General features: G+C 44.0%; 2 protein-coding genes and 1 pseudogene across 3 annotated transcripts; all 3 read right to left on the bottom strand.

Annotated features, from left to right (window-relative positions):
* Positions 1-64: 64 nt before the first annotated feature.
* On the bottom strand, positions 65-5,232 carry LOC311123505 (SH3 domain-binding protein 5-like; the record flags this gene model as incomplete). The annotated part of the gene is made up of 4 exons (XM_084197760.1): positions 4,933-5,232; positions 4,530-4,592; positions 3,486-3,614; positions 65-226 (listed from the first exon to the last, which is right to left on the bottom strand). Coding segments are annotated over exons 1-4 (615 nt in total), but the record flags the coding sequence as incomplete, so codon positions are not given.
* A 1,076-nt stretch (positions 5,233-6,308) lies between these two features.
* Positions 6,309-17,318, bottom strand: LOC311123504 (general transcription factor IIH subunit 4-like; annotated as a pseudogene). Its single transcript has 10 exons — positions 17,171-17,318; positions 16,820-16,995; positions 16,475-16,563; positions 14,570-14,664; positions 14,285-14,368; positions 13,566-13,790; positions 11,515-11,562; positions 10,521-10,613; positions 6,812-6,873; positions 6,309-6,368 (listed from the first exon to the last, which is right to left on the bottom strand). The product of its transcript is annotated as a general transcription factor IIH subunit 4-like (transcript).
* A 2,388-nt stretch (positions 17,319-19,706) lies between these two features.
* Positions 19,707-23,042, bottom strand: LOC311123503 (DNA-directed RNA polymerase I subunit RPA12-like). Its single transcript, XM_084197759.1, has 5 exons — positions 22,934-23,042; positions 22,580-22,703; positions 21,890-21,990; positions 21,392-21,501; positions 19,707-20,655 (listed from the first exon to the last, which is right to left on the bottom strand). The coding sequence occupies exons 2-5, from the start codon at positions 22,695-22,697 to the stop codon at positions 20,631-20,633; spliced, it is 354 nt and encodes a 117-aa protein (XP_084053885.1). The 5' UTR covers positions 22,698-22,703; positions 22,934-23,042; the 3' UTR covers positions 19,707-20,630.
* Positions 23,043-23,073: the final 31 nt, after the last annotated feature.

The raw sequence follows: 23,073 nt of genomic DNA, 5'->3' as shown, positions 1-23,073 counted from the left end.
CTCCCTGTGCTTTGGAGGACCCCCAACCCCCTCCTCCTCCTCTTCCTCCTCTCTCTCTGTGTACCTTGGAGGTGGCGTGGTTGAGCATCTCCTGCCAGGTGGGGTCCAGAGTGTTCCTGTCCGCCAGGAGGCCCTGCTCTGCCACGTACACCATCTCTCTGGCAGCCGTATGCATGGAGACGGCTCTCTCGTACCGCAACGCTGCCTTCTGCGTCTCCTGCTGGGCCTACAACCAATCATAGTTCAGTAAAGGACACTACAATTAATCGTAGTTTAGTAAGAGAGACACCACAACCAATCATAGTTCAATAACTAATCCCTACAACCAATCATACGACGAACAAATTACTAAGGGGTGAATCCTTACTTACTGACGTCAGTCCATGACTAAGTGAAAATCTGATTTAAATGGAAGTTATGATTAGCCTCTAAAAATCAGGAGAATGATGGTGGTGGTGCCAATGAGGAAACAGGAAGACTCCCCATCACCAAGTATAAACAAGAAGACAACAGCAACGGCTACAAAGCACAGAGAAGTGAAACAGAAAAATAGCTGGTCCTGATCGTATTCACGCCAGTTGGTGAATTATGTCAAAAGCCAGAGAAGGGGGAAGATTTGTCGATGTTGGTTTAGGGAGAAGGGGAGAAGCACTTTGAGACAAGGGCTGCGTCCCAAATGGCAACCCTATTCCCTATAGGGCCCTGGTCAAAAGTAGTGCACTATAAAAAGGGAATAGTGTGTCATTTCGGACGCAAGCCAAGGTGACTCAGAATCACAGGGGAGGATAGAGCTGAGAGAGGCGGCGGCAGCAGGAGGGGGCGGGGCCGGATAGACGCACAAGGTCGCCCAAAGTTTAGGGTCGTCAGGCGAAGATTGATGACGGCTTCACTTTTGAGCACCAGTTATAATTTTTGTGACACGATTCCCTTGACTGTCTGTCTCGGTCAATAGCAGTCAGACGTGTGGCAGGCGAACCAAGCAACATTTGTGGACAGAATAATAAAATCACAAAAGGTGCTTGGTTGTCTTGTCTCCTGAATAGACATCGACGTAGGTAACACCTACAGTTGAAGTCGGAAGTTTACATACACTTAGGTTGGAGTCATTAAAACTCGTTTTTCAACCACTCCACACATTTCTTGTTAACAATCTATAGTTTTGGCAAGTCGGTTAGGACATCTACTTTGTGCATGACATAAGTAATTTTTCCAACAATTGTTTACAGACAGATTATTTCACCTATAATTCACTGTATCACAATTCCAGTGGGTCAGAAGTTTACATACACTAAGTTGACTGTGCCTTTAAACAGCTTGGAAAATTCCAGAAAATGATGTCATGGCTTTAGAAGCTTCTGATAGGCTAATTGACATCATTTGAGTCAATTGGAGGTGTACATGTGGATGCATTTCAAGGCCTACCTTCAAACTCAGTGCCTCTTTGCTTGACATCATGGGAAAATCAAAAGAAATCAACCAAGACCTCAGAAAAAAATGGTAGACCTCCACAAGTCTGGTTCATCCTTAGGAGCAATTTCCAAACACCTGAAGGTACCACGTTCATCTGTACAAACAATAGTACGCAAGTATAAACACCATAAGACCACGCAGCTGTCATACCGCTCAGGAAGGAGACGCGTTCTGTCTCCTAGAGATGAATGTACTTTGGTGCGAAAAGTGCAAATCAATCCCAGAACAACAGCAAAGGACCTTGTGGATATGCTGGAGGAAACAGGTACAAAAGTATCTATATCCACAGTAAAACGAGTCCTATATCAACATAATCTGAAAGGCCGCTCAGCAAGGAAGAAGCCACTGCTCCAAAACCGCCATAAAAAAGCCAGACTACAGTTTGCAACTGCACATGGGGACAAAGATCGTACATTTTGGAGAAATGTCCTCTGGTCTAATGAAACAAAAATATAACTGTTTGTCCATAATGAGCATTGTTATGTTTGGAGGAAAAAGGGGGGACTTGCAAGCCGAAGAACACCATCCCAACCGTGAAGCATCATGCTGTGGCAGCATCATGCTGTGGGGGTGCTTTGCTGCAGGAGGGACTGGTGCACTTCACAAAATAGATAGCATCATGAGGAAGGAAAATGATGTGGATATATTGAAGCAACATCTCAAGATATCAGTCAGGAAGTTAAAGCTTGGTCGCAAATGGGTCTTCCAAATGGACAATGACCCCAAGCATACTTCCAAAGTTGTGGCAAAATGGCTTAAGGACAACAAAGTCAAGGTATTGGAGTGGCCATCACAGAGCCCTGACCTCAATCCTATAGAACATTTGTGGGCAGAACTGAAAAAGCGTGTGCGAGCAAGGAGGCCTACAAACCTGACTCAGTTACACCAGCTTCAAACACAGATTCAACCACAAAGACCAGGGAGGTTTTCCAATGCCTCGCAATGAAGGGCACCTATTGGTAGATGGTAAAAAAAAAAAAAAGCAGACATTGAATATCCCTTTGAGCATGGTGAAGTTATTAATTACACTTTGGATGGTGTATCAATACATCCAATCACGACAAAGATAGAGGTTTCCTTTCTAACTCAGTTGCCAGAGAGGAAGGAAACCGCTTAAGGATTTCACCATGAGGCCAACGGTGACTTTAAAACAGTTACAGAGTTAAATGGCTGTGATATGAGAAAACTGAGGATGGATCAACAACATTGTAGTTCCTCCACAATACTAACCTTAATGACAGAGTGAAAAGAAAGAAGCATGTACAGAATATGCCAAAACATGCATCAAGATACTAAAGTAATAATGCAAAAAATGTCATTTTTGTCCTGAATACAAAGTGTTATGTTTGGGGTAAATCCAATGCAACACATTACTGAGTACCACGCTCCATATTTTCAAGCATAGTGATGGCTGCATCATGTTATGAGTATGCTTGTAATCGTTAAGGACTGGGGAGTTTTTCAGGATATAAAAATCAACGGAATGGAGCACAGGCAAAATCCTAGAGGAAAACCTGGTTCAGTCTGCTTTCCACCAGACACTGGGAGATTAATTCACCTTCCAGCAGGACAATAACCTAAAACACAAGGCCAAATCTACACTGGAGTTGCTTACCAAGAAGAGTGGCTGAGTTACAGTTTTGACTTAAATCTACTTGAAAATCTATGGCAAGACCTGAAACTGGTTGTCTAGCAATGATCAACAACCAATTTGACAGAGCTTGTGTGAATACTTAAGTAAATGAATTATTTCTGTATTTTATTTTCAATACATTTCTAAAAACATGTTGTTTTCACATTGTCATTTTAATCCATTTTAGAATAAGGCTGTAAAGTAACAAAATGTGGAAAAAGGGAAGGGGTCTGAATATTTTCCAAAGGCACTGTAGGTTGACAGAGGCCGGCTGACTAAATGGCTATTTTGTCACACCAGAGATAATATTAAAAACATTTCGATGAGCACCCACACTCAAACACACACCCAGTCCGACACACAACCCCACACAAACACCAACCTCTTTGGCTAGCCTGCGGGCTTCGTAGTAGGGCCTGGCCTTCTCGATGCAGGTGCCTAGCTGGGAGCCTTGAGCATTGAGCTTCCTGGCTGAGTCAGTGAGGATTCTCCTGTAGCTGGACCTAGCATCCTGAAGGAGAGAGAGACACATTCACCAGTACTGTAATTGATAGGCTACCATAGAATTATATCACTCCAATAACATCCTCAATAGACCTTGAGGCAAGGGAAGTAAGTCATCTCCCACACACAGCCTCTCTGACCTCTGCTCAATAACAACGTATGAAAATGTAAACTTTTACATTACTGTGTGCAGTGAATTAACAGTGTGTTGAGGAGGACCTTGTGGCTAAGTGAGACCTGAGTTACATGACACATGACACTATCTATGTCAATACCCAAGAAAGACAGCTTATAAAGTATAGAGCTAGCATACACTGAGTATACCAAACATTAGGAATACCTTCCTAACATTCCTAATATTGAGTTGCCCCCCCCCTAACCCAATCGGGGCATGGACTCTATAAGGTGTCGAAAGCGTTCCAAAGGGATGCTGGCCCATGTTGACTCCTATGCTTCCCACAGTTGTATCAAGTTGGCTGGATGTCCTTTGAGTGGTGGCGCCTGGCACCTACTACCATACCCCGTTCAAAAGGCACTTAAATATTTTGTCTTGCCCATTCACCCTCTGAATGGCACACATACACAATCCATGTCTCAATTGTCTCAAGGCTTAAAACATCCTTATTTAACCGGTCTCCTTCCCTTCATCTACACTGATTGAAGTGGATTTAACAAATGACATCAATAAGGGATCATAGCTTTCACCTGGATTCACCTGGTCTGTCTATGTCATGGAAAGAGCAGGTGTTCTTAACGTTTTATATACTCAAGTGTATAGGCCTGTCAGTCCTAGAGACACTGTGTTGGGTCGTGTGGCTGATGCAAACAGTCTGTTCTGTGACAAATAGGCCTATTCTCTCCGGACACGTGTTAAGATTTGATTCTCTGGGTGAGGAGGCTAGGTGACAAAGAGCTCACTCACATCCAGTTGCAGTTCCAGCTTGTTGATCTCATCACTGGCCTGATTCAGGTGCTCTAGCTCGTCCTGAGAGAGAGAGAGATAGATTTAGTATTGGCGCTGGCCTTCATCACAATAAGTATGAACGGAATCCCTGTGAAATTGTGGAAGCCATTTGCAATGAGAGATGTGGCCTTTAAGTTGCATAACCAGGGTAAATGATGCAAGCGTCTGCCATACTGACATGTAGTTTGCCTATGGTTATTTATAGCTAATTTAGCTATATTGACAGTGGAATAAGGATGCAGTTGTCAAGCAGCCTACAATACATGTAAGCAGTATGACGCGTCGGTTTGCAATAAAAACAAGAAGTCAGATACTGTACAGACTGCAGACACTTTCAATAAACATTTAAACATAAACTTGCCTGAATTCTAGGGTCCAATTCCTCTTCATATTTGCCTTCTTCATCAGCAGCAGCCTCAATCTTTTTCCCAGTAACACCATCATCCTCACATTCTGTTTTCATGTTGTCCAGAGTGTTTTCGTTCCCTCCACCTGCCTTACCTCCTCTCAGGATGCTGTTGTCCCCATCCTCAGCCTCTTCGCCGGGGGTCTCTTCGCGTAGGTCCGCCGGTTCGGGACCCCCAGAGCCGGATGGACTTTCACACGAGCTCCCTGGTTCCATTTGTGGCCGATTGTGTTTGGGGGGTTCGCTCGACGAGAGGTGAAGCGTCAATTTATGCAAGTCGTATAAATGTTCAAATACGTGCACCACATGTCGGAAATTCACGTTTGCAATGAGCAACTATTCATAGCTGAACTAGCAGCTAGGTCTCTGTTGTTAGCTAGCTAAATGCTGTAATCAAGCCATTGCTTTAATTGGCTGGCTAAGGTTAGCTAGCTATTAGCGCGCTGAACTTGCAGGTACATGGCTAGCAAGCTCAAGATATAGCTCCATTTACGCCATTACATTATCAGTGCTGTAGCTTGAATTTACGCCATTACATTATCTGTGCTGTAGCTTGAATTTACGCCATTACATTATCTGTGCTGTAGCTTGAATTTACGCCATTTCATTATCTGTGCTGTAGCTTGAATTTACGCCATTACATTATCTGTGCTGTAGCTTGAATTTACGCCATTACATTATCTGTGCTGTAGCTTGAACCAGTACAATTGCTTTAGACAAACCGGTCCTTCTGCCTTCTTGTCATGACATGACTTTTTCCGATAAATCAGCAAGAAACATATGATTGAAGGCATCAAACATTTATGTGACTGTCAACCAAGCATTGTATCACCCCATCTCTTCCGTATCACTCACCCTGCCCTGTGTTGATAGCACTAAATGTGTCAAATGTATCATCTGTGAAATGTTTTGATATGTTTGATTTAATCAAATTATACAGTATTAAAAAAACATTGTGAAAACATTAAATGCATTTTATATCAGACCTGCATGTTAAATCCCCACATTTCTATGCATGGCTCTTTCTTCTGCAATGAAATACATACAACTCATTTCTGAAAAGTTTGCCTGTAATGCATAAAATTCCAGGTATTGCAGGCTGTCATACATTTCTTCAAATCATTTTATTTGCCCATCAACCCAAAAGGAGACAACGGACAATATCACCAACAACAACAACAAAAAAACAGAGACGAAGCACTTGCAGTAGCTTACTCCATTTAGTATTTCCCAACACCAGTCACTGTAGCCTGGGTGCCAGTCCTAACCAACTCATTATGGGAAAAATATAATTTAATGTAAAAATATATCTCTTTATTCCTTTTCCTCTCTTATGCCCCTTCTGTGTGAACAAGTTCACCCACGTTCTGCCACACCAGACAGCCCAGGTTCTGGAGAACAGATACAGACGGAGAGAGTGGGTGTTAAAGTGATAAAAGACACGAGCCTGCATCCCAAATAGCACCCTATTCCCTATGTAGTGCACTACTTTTGACCAGGAAGGTCAGACAAGTTGCTACATGTTAGGCTAATAATGGTAATGGAATTCTAACATTGTTGAACTACAACACTTTAAATCGTTGAAAACGTCAGAGGTTGGATAGAAGACGGTAGCCAGGCTAATTTAAGAGTATTCTTTCTTGTGCACGGTTAAATCACTGCTCCCCCAAGAAAGCAGCGGTAATGTCCCCGTCACTGGAGCCCCCAACTTCGTAGGTTGGAATTACGCCTTGGACCTCGTGCTCCTCCCTTGTTTCATTACAATAGCGTTCATTGGTGAGTACATTGACAGAGAGAGAGAGAGAGAGAGAGAGAATAAAACAAGATATCTGACCTGAGCTCTGTCCCTTAACACCTCAGAGTCAGCCTGGGAGAGGAACTGGTTATACAGCACTCCTGAGATGGACAGATTGATAGAGGTAGATTAGACAGAAAGAGGTAGAGAGGAGCGAGAGACAGAGAATGAAACAGATGCTGATAGCTGGCAGATGACATCAATACTTTATCACTCTATTCCAGTTTACAGCACGTCTGAGAGCAGGGGTTACAACTCACCACACACACACAAAAACACACAACCTGTATTGACAGAGTGCTATCCTACAGAGACAGGCCACCCTATGTCAGTCATAACCTACTGGGGGAAGAAAATGAATCCCAAAATCAATCAGCTTTGTAAGTCCTCAGGGAGTAGCTAGATGTCCCTTGGACAACGCAGGAGAAAATACAGGCCTGGGGCCATATTTAGAAAGTGCCTCAGAGCAGGAGTCAGGATTTTTTTCTTGATCAAAATGGTGCTTAGGTGGTGGCCGTGGCAAATGGCACCGACTGACATTTTTAGACTAGCAAGAGCAGTGTGCGGGTTTCTCTTTTCTTTCTAGTGATTGTTAGTTCTCAAAGATTATCTTATTAAAAATATATATATACAGTGCCTTCGGAAAGTATTCAGACCCCTTGACTTTTTCCACATTTTGTTACGTTACAGCCTTATTCTAAAATTAATTAAATTGTTTTTTTCCCCCTCATCAATCTACACACAATACTCCATAATGACAAAGCAAAAACAGGTTTAGAAATGTTTGCTAATTTATTCAACATAAAAAATAAAAATAAAAGTACATAAATATTCAGACCCTTTACTTAGTACTTTCTTGGAGCACCTTTGGCAGCGATTACAGCATCTAGTCTTCTTGGGTATGACGCTACAAGCTTGGCACACCTGTATTTGGGGAGTTTCTCCCATTCTTCTCTGCAGATCCTCTCAAGCTCTGTCAGGTTGGATGGGGAGCGTTGCTGCACAGCTATTTTCAGGTCTCTCCAGAGATGTTCGATCGGGTTCAAGTCAGGGCTCTGGCTGGGCCGCTCAAGGACATTCAGAGACTTGTCCCGAAGCCACTCCTGCGTTGTCTTGGCTGTGTGCTTAGGGTCGATGTCCTGTTGGAAGGTGAACCTTCGCCCCAGTCTGAGGTCCTGAGGATCTCTCTGTACTTTGCTCCGTTCATCTTTTCCTCGATCCTGACTAGTCTCCCAGTCCCTGCCGCTGAAAAACATCCCCACAGCATGATGCTGCCCCCACCATGCTTCACCGTAGGGATGGTGCCAGGTTTCCTCCAGACGTGACACTTGGCATTCAAGCCAAAGAGTTCAATCTTGGTTTCATCAGACCAGAGAATATTGTTTCTCATGGTCTGAGAGTCTTTAGGTGCCTTTTGGCGAACTCCAAGCTGGCTGTCATGTGCCTTTTACTGAGGAGTGGCTTCCGTCACTCTACCATAAAGGCCTGATTGGTGGAGTGCTGCAGAGATGGTTGTCCTTCTGGAAGGTTCTCCCATCTCCACAGAGGAACTCTAGAGCTCTGTCAGAGTGACCATCGGGTTCTTGGTCACCTCCCTGACCAAGGCCCTTCTCCCCCGATTGCTCAGTTTGGCCGGGCGGCCAGCTCTAGGAAGAGTCTTGGAGGTTCCAAACTTCTTCCATTTAAGAATGATGGAGGCCACTATGTTGTTGGGATCTGTGCCTCGACGCAATCCTGTCTCGGAGCTCTACGGACAATTCCTTCGACCTCATGGCTTGGTTTTTGCTCTGACATGCCCTGTCAACTGTGGGACCTTATATAGACAGGTGTGTGCCTTTCCAAATCATGTCCAATCAATTGCCTTTACCACAGGTGGACTCCAATCAAGTTGTAGAAACATCTCAAGGATGATCAATGGAAACAGGATGCATCTGAGCTCAATTTCGAGTCTCATAGCAAAGGATCTGAAAAGTTATGTAAATAAGGTATTTCTGTTTTTTTATTTTTAATACATTTGCAAACATTTCTAAAAACCTGTTTTCACTTTGTCATTATGGGGTATTGTGTTATTTATTTTTATTTTTTTGTATCTATTTTAGAGTAAGGCTGTAACATAACAAAATGTGGAAAAAGTCAAAGGGTCTGAGAACTTTCCGAAGGCACTGTAGCTCCATTATCTTTCCGAAGGCGCTGTAGCTCCATTATCTTTTCTACATACTTTATATCTAGTTTTAGTTGTTTAAGTTTACAATGAAAACATTTTTACCATCCCCAAAATTATTTTCACAAATAAATAATTTACAGTTTGGACGGCGGCTTAAGAAAACACCCTGGGTAGCCTGAAAAAACACTAAGGAGGCCCGCCCAATACTAAGGAGGCCCGCCCAATACTAAGGAGGCCCGCCCAACACTAAGGAGGCCCGCCCAATACTAAGGAGGCCCGCCCAATACTAAGGAGGTCCGCCCAATACTAAGGAGGCCCGCCCAATACTAAGGAGGTCCGCCCAATACTAAGGAGGTCCGCCCAATACTAAGGAGGCCCGCCCAATACTAAGGAGGTCCGCCCAATACTAAGGAGGTCCGCCCAATACTAAGGAGGCCCGCCCAATACTAAGGAGGTCCGCCCAATACTAAGGAGGCCCGCCCAATACTAAGGAGGCCCGCCCAATACTAAGGAGGCCCGCCCAATACTAAGGAGGTCCGCCCAATACTAAGGAGGTCCGCCCAATACTAAGGAGGCCCCGCCCAATACTAAGGAGGCCCCGCCCAATACTTTTCTACGCAGAAAAAAAAAACCTGGGAGTGCTGATCTAGGATCAGTTTAGCCTTTTTAGATCACAATGAATAGTATTAACATGGATAGAGGGGACCTCATCCCAGATCAGCACTCCATATGGATAGAGGGGACCTGATCCCAGATCAGCACTCCATATGGACAGGGGGGGACCTGATCCCAGATCAGCACTCCATATGGACAGAGGGGGACCTGATCCCAGATCAGCACTCCATATGGATAGAGGGGACCTGATCCCAGATCAGCACTCCATATGGACAGGGGGGGACCTGATCCCAGATCAGCACTCCATATGGACAGAGGGGACCTGATCCCAGATCAGCACTCCATATGGATAGAGGGGGACCTGATCCCAGATCAGCACTCCATATGGACAGGGGGAGACCTGATCCCAGATCAGCACTCCATATGGACAGGGGGGGACCTGATCCCAGATCAGCACTCCATATGGATAGAGGGGGACCTGATCCCAGATCAGCACTCCATATGGACAGGGGGGGACCTCATCCTAGATCAGCACTCCATATGGATAGAGGGGGACCTGATCCCAGATCAGCACTCCATATGGACAGGGGGAGACCTGATCCCAGATCAGCACTCCATATGGACAGGGGGAGACCTGATCCCAGATCAGCACTCCATATGGACAGGGGGGGACCTCATCCTAGATCAGCACTCCTACTCTAACACACTTGATACATACTGGTTTCATTTCAAAGCACTGAAGTCTTACTGAAGCCTGTTTTTTCCCCAGCAACTGATTCTGAATTCCTATTAATGGCATGTGTCATATGGTTATTACCAGAGAGCCACTGGTTGCCCCTAGGTGAGAGAGCGTGATCTCACCAACCATTAGGTGGGGACGGACATAATTCATCACAATAAAAAAAACAGAGAAACCTGCTCATGAAAGCTTGTATTAAAACGAGCACGTGCACACACAGAGGGCCTCACCCTCAGAGAACTATAGTCGATCTCTCTCCAGCTCCCATAGTCTGATCTGGCCTGTGGTGGTGGGGGGGGGGGTGGGGGGGGGAGCACTGGGTTCTGAGAGACACGGAGACAATAGGTAGAAGTTAAGCTTTGTCCCAAATGGCACATTGTTCCCTATGTAGTGCACTACGTTTGACCAGGGACCATAGGGCTCTGGTCAAACGTAGGGAAGTATATACGTAATAGGGTGCCATTTGGAACACGACATTAGTCTAGCGAGGTAATGTAAAGGATGAAATATGAGTGATGAGCCTCCAGTGTGGGAGTAGGCCCAGACAGGTCAGTCAGCTAGTATTGTAATCAACACAGCATGGTAAAGAAGGCTGAGGACAGAGAGGAGGAAGAGACAAGTAAAAATAGAAAGAGAGGGCGGGAGAGGGGGGTGGGGGGGGGGGGGAGAGGTGGAGGGGGGGGAGAGACAGAGAGAGAGAGGGAGAGAGGGAGAGGTGGAAGGGGGGAAGAGAAGGAGAGAGAGAGGGGGAGAGAGAGAGAGGTGGAAGGGGGGAAGAGAAGGAGAGAGAGAGGGGGAGAGAGAGAGGTGGAAGGGGGGAAGAGAAGGAGAGAGAGAGGGGGAGAGAAAGAGGTGGAAGGGGGGAAGAGAGAGAGAGGTGGAAGGGGGGAAGAGACGGAGAGAGAGAGAGGGGGAGAGAGAGGTGGAAGGGGGGAGGAGACGGAGAGAGAGAGGGTGAGAGGGGGAGAGAGAGGTGGAAGGGGGAAGAGATGAGAGAGAGAGGGGGAGAGAGAGAGGTGGAAGGGGGGAAGAGACGGAGAGAGAGAGGGGGAGAGAGAGAGGTGGAAGGGGGGAAGAGAAGGAGAGAGAGAGGGGGAGAGAGATAGGTGGAAGGGGGGAAGAGACAGAGAGAGAGAGAGAGAGAGAGAGAGAGAGAGAGAGAGAGAGAGGGGGGGGGGGAGAAAAGAAGAATGAACGAGGGAGCAGATTGATATTTGGAGGTACCTGTTTGAGCATGACAGGATGCCCTCTGGTCCTTAGAAAGTGGAGAATCTGAAAAGCACAAAAACAGAAAAACATGATCATTTCCCACACAAGATCAGAAGCCACAGACCAGCATTTCATGTACAGTGTAACAATCAACTAAAACACACATATAATGAATAGAGAGACAAAAACATTAATACTTTCCCACACAGAACGACCATGTATTATATTATATTATATTATATATGACCGTATAACAGAGAAAACTAAAACACAAATAAAGTGAAGAGAGAAATCCATTAAAACCAAACTCCAAAGCTATCGGCAGCTCAGTCTGGGGAGGAGAATCAGACAGATGAATAACTTATCACCTGGAAATGAACATGAGCCAAATCAGAAAATACTACAACTAAAGCAAATACTAGGGAAGGTAGGGAAAGTAAGTAACAGTAATCTGCAGCTCAGAGTCTGGGAAAAAGAAGGCGACAGATATTAGATCAATAATTACATGAATAAGTCAACATTATGCTACCGTTATGAATGCTATTAACAACATTAATTACTGTATCTATTTGCTGTATGTACAATGAGCTCCGAAAGTATTGGGACAGTGAATTTTTTTTACTTGTTTTGGCTCTGTAATCCAGCACTTTGGATTTGAAATGATACAATGAGGCAATGAGGTTAAAGTGCAGACTGTCAGCTTTAATTTGAGGGTATTTTCATCCATATCTATCGGGTGAACCATTTAGAAATTACAGGACTTTTTTGTACATAGTCCCCCCATTTTAGGGGACCAAAAGAATTGGGACAAATTCATTAAAGTAGTTAAAAGTGTGTATTAAAGTAGTCAAAAGTTAAGTATTTGGTCCCATATTCATAACACGCAATGATTACATCAAGCTTGGGACTCTACAAACTTGTTGGATGCATTTGCTGTTTGTTTTGGTTGTGTTTCAGATTATTTTTGTGCCCAATAGAAATGAATGGTAAATTATGTATTGTGTCATTTTGGAGTCACTTTTATTGTAAATAAGAATAGTAGATGTTTCTAAACACTTGTACAGAGCCCTGACCTCAACCCCATCGAACACTTTTGGGATGACTTGGAACGTCGACTGCGGGCCTAATCGCCCAACATCAGTGCCCGACCTCACTAATGCTCTTGTGGCTGAATGGAAGCAAGTCCCCGCAGCAATGTTCCAACATCTAGTGGAAAGCCTTCCCAGAAGAGTGGTGGCTGTTATAGCAGCAAAGGGGGGACCAACTCCATATTAATGCCCATGATTTTGGAATGAGATGTTCGACGAGCAGGTGTCCACATACTTTGGTCATGTGGTGTAGTTTGTTCATACTTGTATAGGGATAGAGGTGATAGTTGGTTCATAATTGTATAGGGATAGAGGTGATAATTGGTTCATACTTGTATAGGGATAGAGGTGATAGTTGGTTCATACTTGTATAGGGATAGAGGTGATAGTTGGTTCATACTTGTATAGGGATAGAGGTGATAGTTGGTTCATACTTGTATAGGGATAGAGGTGATAGTTGGTTCATAACTGTATAGGGATAGAGGTGATAGTTGGTTCATACTTGTATAGGGATAGAGTTGATAGTTGGTTCATACTTGTATAGGGATAGAGGTGATAGTTGGTTCATAATTGTATAGGGATAGAGGTGATAGTTGGTTCATAATTGTATAGGGATAGAGGTGATAGTTGGTTCATACTTGTATAGGGATAGAGGTGATAGTTGGTTCATAATTGTATAGGGATAGAGGTGATAGTTGGTTCATACTTGTATAGGGATAGAGGTGATAGTTGGTTTATAATTGTATAGGGATAGAGGTGATAGTTGGTTCATACTTGTATAGGGATAGAGGTGATAGTTGGTTCATACTTGTATAGGGATAGAGGTGATATTTGGTTCATACTTGTATAGGGATAGAGGTGATAGTTGGTTCATACTTGTATAGGGATAGAGGTGATAGTTGGTTCATACTTGTATAGGGATAGAGGTGATAGTTGGTTCATACTTGTATAGGGATAGAGGTGATAGTTGGTTCATACTTGTATAGGGATAGAGTTGATAGTTGGTTCATACTTGTATAGGGATAGAGGTGATAGTTGGTTCATAATTGTATAGGGATAGAGGTGATAGTTGGTTTCCACTATGATGAAACCTGAATCTCCAGTCCCTGGGGCAGCGCCCATAGCGGTGGAGGAAGAGTTGGCGGAGACGCCAGCAGACAGGGTGATGGCCAGTCTAGTGGGGTATTACCTTCTAGACTTCCTCTGAGGACACCAGAGAGAGGGTATGGGGTACAGGACCAGGGGTAAAAAGGACAGGGACAGTCTGTTATTCAATCTAAACTCTGCTTTTTTTTTTAGGTCTAATCTGGCTCCTCCACCATATCTAATCTGGCTCCTCCACCATATCTAATCTGGCTCCTCCACCATATCTAATCTGGCCCCTCCACCATATCTAATCTGTCTCCTCCACCATATCTAATCTGGCTCCTCCACCATATCTAATCTGGCTCCTCCACCATATCTAATCTGGCCCCTCCACCATATCTAATCTGGCCCCTCCACCATTTCTAATCTGGCTCCTCCACCATATCTAATCTGGCTCCTCCACCATTTCTAATCTGGCTCCTCCACCATATCTAATCTGGCTCCTCCACCATATCTAATCTGGCCCCTCCACCATATCTAATCTGGCTCCTCCACCATATCTAATCTGGCTCCTCCACCATATCTAATCTGGCTCCTCCACCATATCTCACATTCCTCTGGAAGACGAGGCCAAACTCTCTCAGGTGCTGTAGGAAGGTGAGCAGAGACTCACTCATACCCTCCACTGAGTAGTCCTGTGGTACAGCAGTGACATATAGTTAGTGGTTAGTTAGACTGTGAGCAGAATATTCAGTAGTCAACTAATCCATACAATGATTATGAGACGTTTCTCTTTGTATAACAACACAACATCAATCAATCAATCAATGGTAAAAGTTGAATGTTCTACATGAATGCAAGTAAATCCGCCGATATGTCAGTGCTGAAACACTCACCCTGCCAAGTGTGGAGAAACACAGCTGTAATAAGAAGGACAGGATTTCCACCAGGTCCATCCCTCGAGTCTGAAGGAAGAGAGAGAGAGAATATACTAGGAAGGGCAAGCACATTACATAAGGGAAGCATTATGTGTGTGTGACTGTGTGTGTGTGTGTGTGGGTCGCGCTGAGCATTTGATGGGCAACATTTTAATTTACCAGACATTTGAGAAATGTATCGGATCAATATGCATTGGCTGCGTAACCTGATTAGGGCGTCCACCCATGGTGCTCAGAATGACAGAAATCACATTTAGATTATGGTAATTCATATTAACAGAACATGCAACGATGTGCGGTCCATTTTACCGAATTCTGATGCGCACTTTGAAGATGTTAGAATAACTGTCCACATTTACTTTTCCTCAGCCAACAAGATGAGTAACGAACAGCAAAATCACTAGCCTATGTCAATCTACTATAGTAGAAACCTTTAGGCTACCTATTCTATCGGCCAGCTTGTCAAGAAAGAAATAGCCTATTCCAAACAGACTCTGGGACAGTTGTGGGACGATAGATCCCAAATTCCTACAACCAGTTGTCTTAGGCTACTTTTTTTTTTTTTTACATTTAAAAGCAATGAGTCTGAAAATAACAAATCAGAATTTTGAGCTTAAAATGTTGATAAACTATTATTTATTCACATTATAAGCACAGCAATGCGCACAAGGCAGTAGGGTATGCGCAAATGTTCGTTCCATAATGCAGTTAGCGGGAAAAAACCGTTGTCACATGCGAGCGGTTTCATGTGACGGAAATGAAAATATCAGTTAGAAATGTAGATAGAGAGGCGATCTAATAGGCTACTTTGAAGCAAGGCAAGACATGCCTCATAATATGTATTAAAACGTTCAGGTTACAAACAATTAAGTATATGTTTTCAAAATGCACACTGCCTCCAGTTCATTGCAAAGTGGTGTGGGACGCGCTGATAAAACCTGCCTTCCGTTGCCGTTTGATGCCGCATTCAAAACGACTGGCAACTCGGAAATCTCCGACTTCCGACTTCAGTGTGTTCAAGACAACTGGTAACTGGGGGAAAAAAACGAGCTCCGCCTGGGAAAAATCGTTTTGAACGGTCATCCAAATCGGAATTCCAACTCGGAACTCTTTCTAGAGCTCCAACTTTCCGACCTGACGATCACTGACGTCATGATTTGACCTCGTATTTTTCAGACTTCCCAGTTGTCATGAAAGCACCATAAAATGCTGCAGCAGCAGCTCTTGCCTGTCTGACAGATTTTCTACTCAAAGGCTCTGTCTCTGTATGCAGTATGCGTGTGATAAATAAGACACACATCGAATATACTGTACATATGCGCCAATTTAATGACACTAAATTATGCAAATTAACCTATAGACCGATAAGCATGACCAGTCAAATGTATTTCCATCTGACTGGTATTTCCATCAATGAAGAGGATAAAAAGCATTATTTCACAATGGGATTCTTTCTTCTTCTCCCGGACAATTGGCTGGCACCAATTGTATTTATTGGCTTTTCCCCAAAAAAATGTTGACAAAAGCCGGCTATTAACGGCTTGTTGAGGTACTGTAGGGTGAAGAACTCCTGAGTGGCGCAGTGGTCTAAGGCACTGCATCGCAGTGCTAACTGTGCCACTAGAGATCCTGGTTCGAATCCAGGCTCTGTCGCAGCCGGCCGCGACCGGGAGACTCATGGGCGGCGCACAATTGGCCCAGCGTCGTCCAGGGTAGGGGAGGGAATGGCCGGCAGGGATGTAGCTCAGTTGATAGAGCATGGCGTTTGCAACGCCAGGGTTGTGGGTTCGATTCCCACGGGGGGCCAGTATAAAAAGATATGTATTCACTAACTGTAAATTGCTCTGGATAAGAGCGTCTGCTAAAATGTGAAGTACCAGAGCTGAGAGGCAGAGTCCAGGAGCAGGAACCGGAAACCAGCAGAGGTGATACAGGGGGCATCTCCAGCCTCACTGGAGGTGGGCAAGAGATGTAGGATCCATGAGGATGGAGATAAGAGAAAGAGGGATTTAGAGAGGAACATAGAAATTCAAAAGAATATTTGGTAGACTTTCATTGTGAAAACACTTTGAAACAGAGAAATGTCATTCACAAATTATCCCGAATACAGGTAAACTAGTAATAGTAAAATATGAATGGCAAGAAATTAAGAGTGTGTGTTAGTATAACACTGAGTTCATAGCGGTCCCTCAGTGGGGTGGTACCTACGTTCTCATGAGGCCAGCCTGAATGAGGAGCTGGGACAGATCTTGGCTGATTGCAGCACTGGGACAGCCCACCATGAAGTGGAGTATAACCTCCCAGCGCTCCAAGGCATACTTATCCAGACTCTCCACGTCACGGGTATGTCTGTCAGGACCCAGACTGTCACCCTGGTCTGCCCGCTACTTACCCCTGAAAAGAGGAGAGGGAGGAGGAGAAGAGCATGAGTATATTTGAACACGAGCCATAAAAAATATATGTTTTCACTAGCAAGTTTAAGCTTTGGTAATTCTACTGCTGGCATATTAAGCCCCCATGTGGTACTGTAGATACTAAGTACCCTACAAAAGAAAGAGTTGACTTATCCTCCTAGCAATGCTATCCTCGGGTTGTCTTTGAATACGGGGTTCAGAACGTTTCCCTGCAAGCCTCCCTGTAGCTGCTGGCTGTGCCCTAGTCTGAGACCAGACAGCACAGAGACACACTGATCATGGTCCCCGAAGAAAGAGAAGGAAATCAACCCATTTTAGACTAGAGTCTGGAGAGTTTCAAGTGTTAATGTCACATGCACAATGTACAATGAAATGCCTTTCCTGTAAACTCTAAACACAACAATGCAGTAATCAATAACAATGTAAAACTAAAAATAACATATGATAGAACAAAAACACACGAGAAATAAAAATAAGAACACAAGAAAGTAAGAACACTATATATAGAAAGTGTGTTAACACGGGTGCTTGTGGTTCAAACAAGCATTTACATCGCCATTTTTTATTGATGAGAATGTTTTACCTGAGGGTTATCAGAAATGGCCTAAATAATTCCTAGAAATCTATAAATTCGGCATCTTCTTTCCTCAGCAAGTTTACAAAGACAGTTGACGCCATGCCGGATGGTCACGTGATTTAGACCGCCACAAGGGGGAGCCTTCTGATTGGAGCAACTGCTTTTGCCGCACTCAACACAACAGTGAAATGTAAATGTGGTGTTTACTTTAATAAATAAAGATGACCAAAATAATACATTGTTAATTTACACATTTGTAACCATTAAGTATGTTATTAAGGCAAATTCACTGTCATTACCTGATAGTGTTGACAAAAGATCGCAGTGCTAGCTGTGCCACTAGAGATCCTGGTTCGAATCCAGGCTCTGTCATAGCCGGCCGCGACCGGGAGACCCATGGGGCGGCGCACAATTGGCCCAGCGTCGTCCAGGGTAGGGGAGGGAATGGCCGGCAGGGGTGTAGCTCAGTTGGTAGAGCATGGAGTTTGCAACGCCAGTGTTGTGGGTTCAATTCCCACGGGGGGCCAGTATGAAAAATAAAATAATGTATGCACTCACTAACTGTAAGTCGCTCTGGATAAGAGCATCTGCTAAATGACTAAAATGTAAATGGTAGAAAGGAGAAAAGCAAACATGTTCTAAAGACAAATAAACTCAGCAAAAAAAGAAACTTCCTCTCACTGTCAACTGGTGTTTATTTTCAGCAAATTTAACATGTGTAAATATTTGTATGAACATAAGATTCAACAACTGAGACATAAACTGAACAAATTCCACAGACACGTGACTAACATAAATTGAATAATGTGTCCCTGAACAAAGGGGGGGTCAAAATCAAAAGTAACAGTCAGTATCTGGTGTGGCCGCCAGCTGCATTAAGTACTGCAGTGCATCTCCTCCTCATGGACTGCACCAGATTTGCCAGTTCTTGCTGTGAGATGTTACCCCACTCTTCCACCAAGGCACCTGTAAGTTCCCGGACATTTCTGGGGGGAATGACCCTAGCCCTAGCCCTCACCCTCCGATCCAACAGGTCCCTGACGTGCTCAATGGGATTGAGATCCGGGCTCTTCGCTGGCCATGGCAGAACGCTGACATTCCTGTCTTGCAGGAAATCACGCACAGAACGAGCAGTATGGCTGGTGGCATTGTCATGCTGGAGGGTCATGTCAGGATGAGCCTGCAGGAAGGGTACCACATGAGGGAGGAGGATGTCTTCCCTGTAACGCACAGCGTTGAGATTGCCTGCAATGACAACAAGCTCAGTCCGATGATGCTGTGACACACCGCCCCAGACCATGACGGACCCTCCACCTGCAAATCGATCCCGCTCCAGAGTATACGCCTCGGTGTAACGCTCATTCCTTTGACGATAAACGCAAATCTGACCATCACCCCTGGTGAGACAAATCCACGACTCGTCAGTGAAGAGCACTTTTTGCCAGTCCTGTCTGGTCCAGCGACTGTGGGTTTGTGCCCATAGGCAACGTTGTTGCTGGTGATGTCTGGTGAGGACCTGCCTTACAACAGGCCTACAAGCCCTCAGTCCAGCCTCTCACAGCCTATTGAGGACAGTCTGAGCACTGATGGAGGGATTGTGCGTTCCTGGTGTAACTCGGGCAGTTGTTGCCATCCTGTACCTGTCCCACAAGTGTGATGTTCGGATGTACCGATCCTGTGCCACTGCGAGGACGATCAGCTGTCGGTCCTGTCTCCCTGTAGCGCTGTCTTAGGCATCTCACAGTACGGACATTATAATTTATTGCCCTGGCCACATCTGCAGTCCTCTCCTTGCAGCAAGCCTAAGTCACGTTCAAGTTCATGCAGATGAGCAGGGACCCTGGGCATCTTTTTTTTGTGTTTTTCAGAGTCAGTAGAAAGGCCTCTTTAGTGTCCTAAGTTATCATAACTGTGACCTTAATTGCCTACCGTCTGTAAGCCGTTAGTGTCTTAACGACCGTTACACAGGTGCATGTTCATTAATTGTTTATGGTTCATTGAACAAGCATGGGAAACAGTATTTAAACCCTTTACAATGAATATTTGTGAAGTTATTCTGATTTTTACAAATTATCTTTGAAAGACAGGGTCCTGAAAAAGGAACGTTTCTTTTTTTGCTGAGTTTATTTTAATTACACAAATCACACTTGAAAATCTCTGCAGACAAACATCAATATTCAAACCTCATTCAAAATACTGCGGCTGCAATCAAACTGATGCAGCAAAGGCAAGCGATTGAAATTCTTAGCACCCCGGAGCAACTATCCTAAGCCTCATTACAAGTAATGAAGGGCAAGGAATAGCATACCAATTGTGCTTTCTCCAATAAGATCTCAAGTTTGCATTACATTGATCAAACACATTCTTGTTTACAGACAAAAGTACAGGTGCGTCAAAGCTGGGGCCGAGAATGAAAAACAGCTTCTATCTCAAGGCCATCAGACTGTTAAACAGCCATCACTAGCACATTAGAGGCTGCTGCCTATAGACATAGACTAGAAATCACTGGCCACTTTAAGAAATGGAACACTAGCCACTTTAATCATGTTTACATATCTTGCATTACTCATCTCATATGTATATACTGTATTCTATACTATTCTACTGTATCTTAGTCACTTTAATAATGTTTACATATCTTGCATTACTCATCTCATATGTATATACTGTATTCTATACTATTCCCCGGTATCTTAGTCACTTTAATAATGTTTACATATCTTTCATTACTCATCTTATATGTATATACTGTATCTTAGTCCATGCCACTCTGACGTTGCTCGTCCATATATGTATATATTCTTAATTCATTCCTTACTTAGATTTGTGTGTATTAGGTATATGATGTGAAATTGTTAGCTATTACTTGTTAGATATTACTGCACTGTCGGAGCTAGAAGCACAAGCATTTCGCCACACCCGCAATAACATCTGCTAAACACGTGTATGTGACCAATAAAAATTGATTTGATTTGAGAAGAATACTGATGGAGGTCCAGGGGAAATGGGGAAACATCTCGATCTCTTCTCAGGAATCCTCTTTCTCCTGATATCTGTATGCATAAATTAAATCACAATAAGTAACTTATCCAGTCATAAGTAAACATGTGGACTATATACAGCAGGGTTCTTCAATTCCGGTCCTGGAGGGCCGAAACACCTCTGTTTTTCATCCTCTCCTTCTAATCAGGGGCTAATTCAGACCTGGGACACCAGGTGAGTGCAATTAACTACCAGGTAGAAATAAAAAACAGAACTGTTTCGGCCCTCCAGGACCGGAATTGAAGAACCCTGATATACAGTTTGTGGGGTAAGTGCTTGTCACACTGTGGGGCAGAACAACATAATGTGGTCCTCTGTAGCTCAGCAGGAAGAGCACGGCGCTTGTAACGCCAGGGTTGTGGGTTCGATCCCCGGGACCACCCCATACGTAAAAATATATGCACACATGACTGGGGCGGCAGGTAGCTTAGTGGTTAAGAGCGTTGTGCCAGTAACCGAAAGGTTGCTGGTTCTAATCCCCGAGCCGACTAGGTGAAAGATCTGTCGATGTGCCCTTGAGCAAGGCACTTAACCCTAATTGCTCCTGTAAGTCGCTCTGGATAAGAGCGTCTGCTAAATGACTAAAAATGTAAATGTAAAAAAGACTAAGTCGCTTTGGATAAAAGCGTCTGCTAAATGGCATATTATTATTAAAATGGAATAGATTGATGAATCTGGTGGTGAGAACTGTTCAGAATGCCCTTGGTGAATTGGTGTTTGAGTGAGATGTAATAGGTTCTACATTACCTGCAGTGTATACAGGTGAAGAAGACTGTCTGTCCTTCATCTGCAGATCTCATTTGTCTGGTGTGATAAACCATCCCCTCTTTATTGCAGCGAGAGCAGCGCCTGTCAATCTAGAATGCAAGAGTTTGAGGAGGTTATAGAGAGAGAACATACATTGATAAATAATAGTATTATTATTACACGGTTATGCTGTAGATTTCTATAGAGGTTACAGACAGAACATAGCCTAAATGGAGTTTCTTGAGTATTGATAAAAGTATGTTTCATTTAAAAATTAAAATGGTCCTCTGTAGCTCAGCTGGTAGAGCACGGCGCTTGTAACGCCAAGGTAGTGGGTTCGATCCCCGGGACCACCCATACACAAAAATGTATGCACGCATGACTGTTAGTCGCTTTGGATAAAAGCGTCTGCTAAATGGCATATTATTATTATTATTATTATTAAAATGGGACCATTGATCATTTATGAATAGGAACATCATTGCAATAAATTCCTACCACAGCCCCCTTGAGTTCTGAGTCCTCCTCCTCCACAGCAACAGAGGACACTTCTAGAGGATTAAAGACGACTGAAGACCTGATCTCTTGACCTGAAAATTCTGAAAAAGATGACACAAAAACATAGTTACATCATGGGTCATATACTTGTGAAAATATCAAATTGATAAAAGGAAACTGTCCGGATGAAATACAATATTGTGGTCCCAGATCTGTTTGCGCTCTTGCCAACTGCATTGCTCGTCATATCTCCCGAGTGGCGCAGTGGTCTAAGACACTGCATCGCAGTGCTAGCTGTGCCACTAGAGATCCTGGTTCGAATCCAGGCTCTGTCGTAGCCGGCCGCAACCGGGAGGGGTAGGGGAGGGAATGGCCGGCAGGGCTCAGTTGGTAGAGCATGGTGTTTGCAACGCCAGGGTTGTGGGTTCGATTCCCACGGGGGGCCAGTATGAAAAAATTCAATAATGTATGCACTAACTGTAAGTCGCTCTGGATAAGAGCGTCTGCTAAATGACGTAAATGTAAATGTAAAATTGTCAAGCCAAACATGTTTGGAATGATGATGTGACAAGCAATTGGCATGAAAGCACAAACAGACTGGCACTTAGGCTAGTTGTTTCCCACTTTAGATTAGGATTCTGTCTGTTAGTAGGCTACAATATTATTTGACAACAAACAACCCATCCTCACCGCGGACAGGTAAGCTAAAAGCACAGCGTGGACAGGTGACTGAGTCCTGCAGCCCAGGTAGAGGTAGTACGTTCCCACACTCAGGACAAAAGTTGGGATCTCCACGGAAACACGACATCACTGGCTTTGGAAAAAAAAAATATATATTTCAGTGAACAACGTCAGCAACATTTTGGGGGTTGTCCATAAGTTACAGCTAGCTAGTTACGTTGCTTGCTAGTTAGCCACTTATTTAGCTTGCCAGTCAACACGTGTTTAGCTAATAATACACTTATTTAAAAAAATTGAACACATCGTTAGCTGTCAAACAAAAATGTATCCCGATACCACTTTCAGCGCGGTTCCCAGTCTTACCTTCTCTGTAGACCTCGATGTTCGAGCAAGTTTCCAACGTGTTGTTATTTTTCGTGAAGAATGTATCTAGCAAAATGCGCAGGTCGCCGTTTGTGGACATTCAACGCATGCTCACACAGTCGCACGTTGATTACGTATTT

The sequence above is a fragment of the Coregonus lavaretus genome (assembly GCF_964263955.1).
Source record: "Coregonus lavaretus genome assembly, contig: HAP1_SCAFFOLD_2554, whole genome shotgun sequence".
Lineage (NCBI taxonomy): Eukaryota > Metazoa > Chordata > Actinopteri > Salmoniformes > Salmonidae > Coregonus > Coregonus lavaretus.
This window is presented reverse-complemented; position numbering and strand designations above follow the sequence as displayed.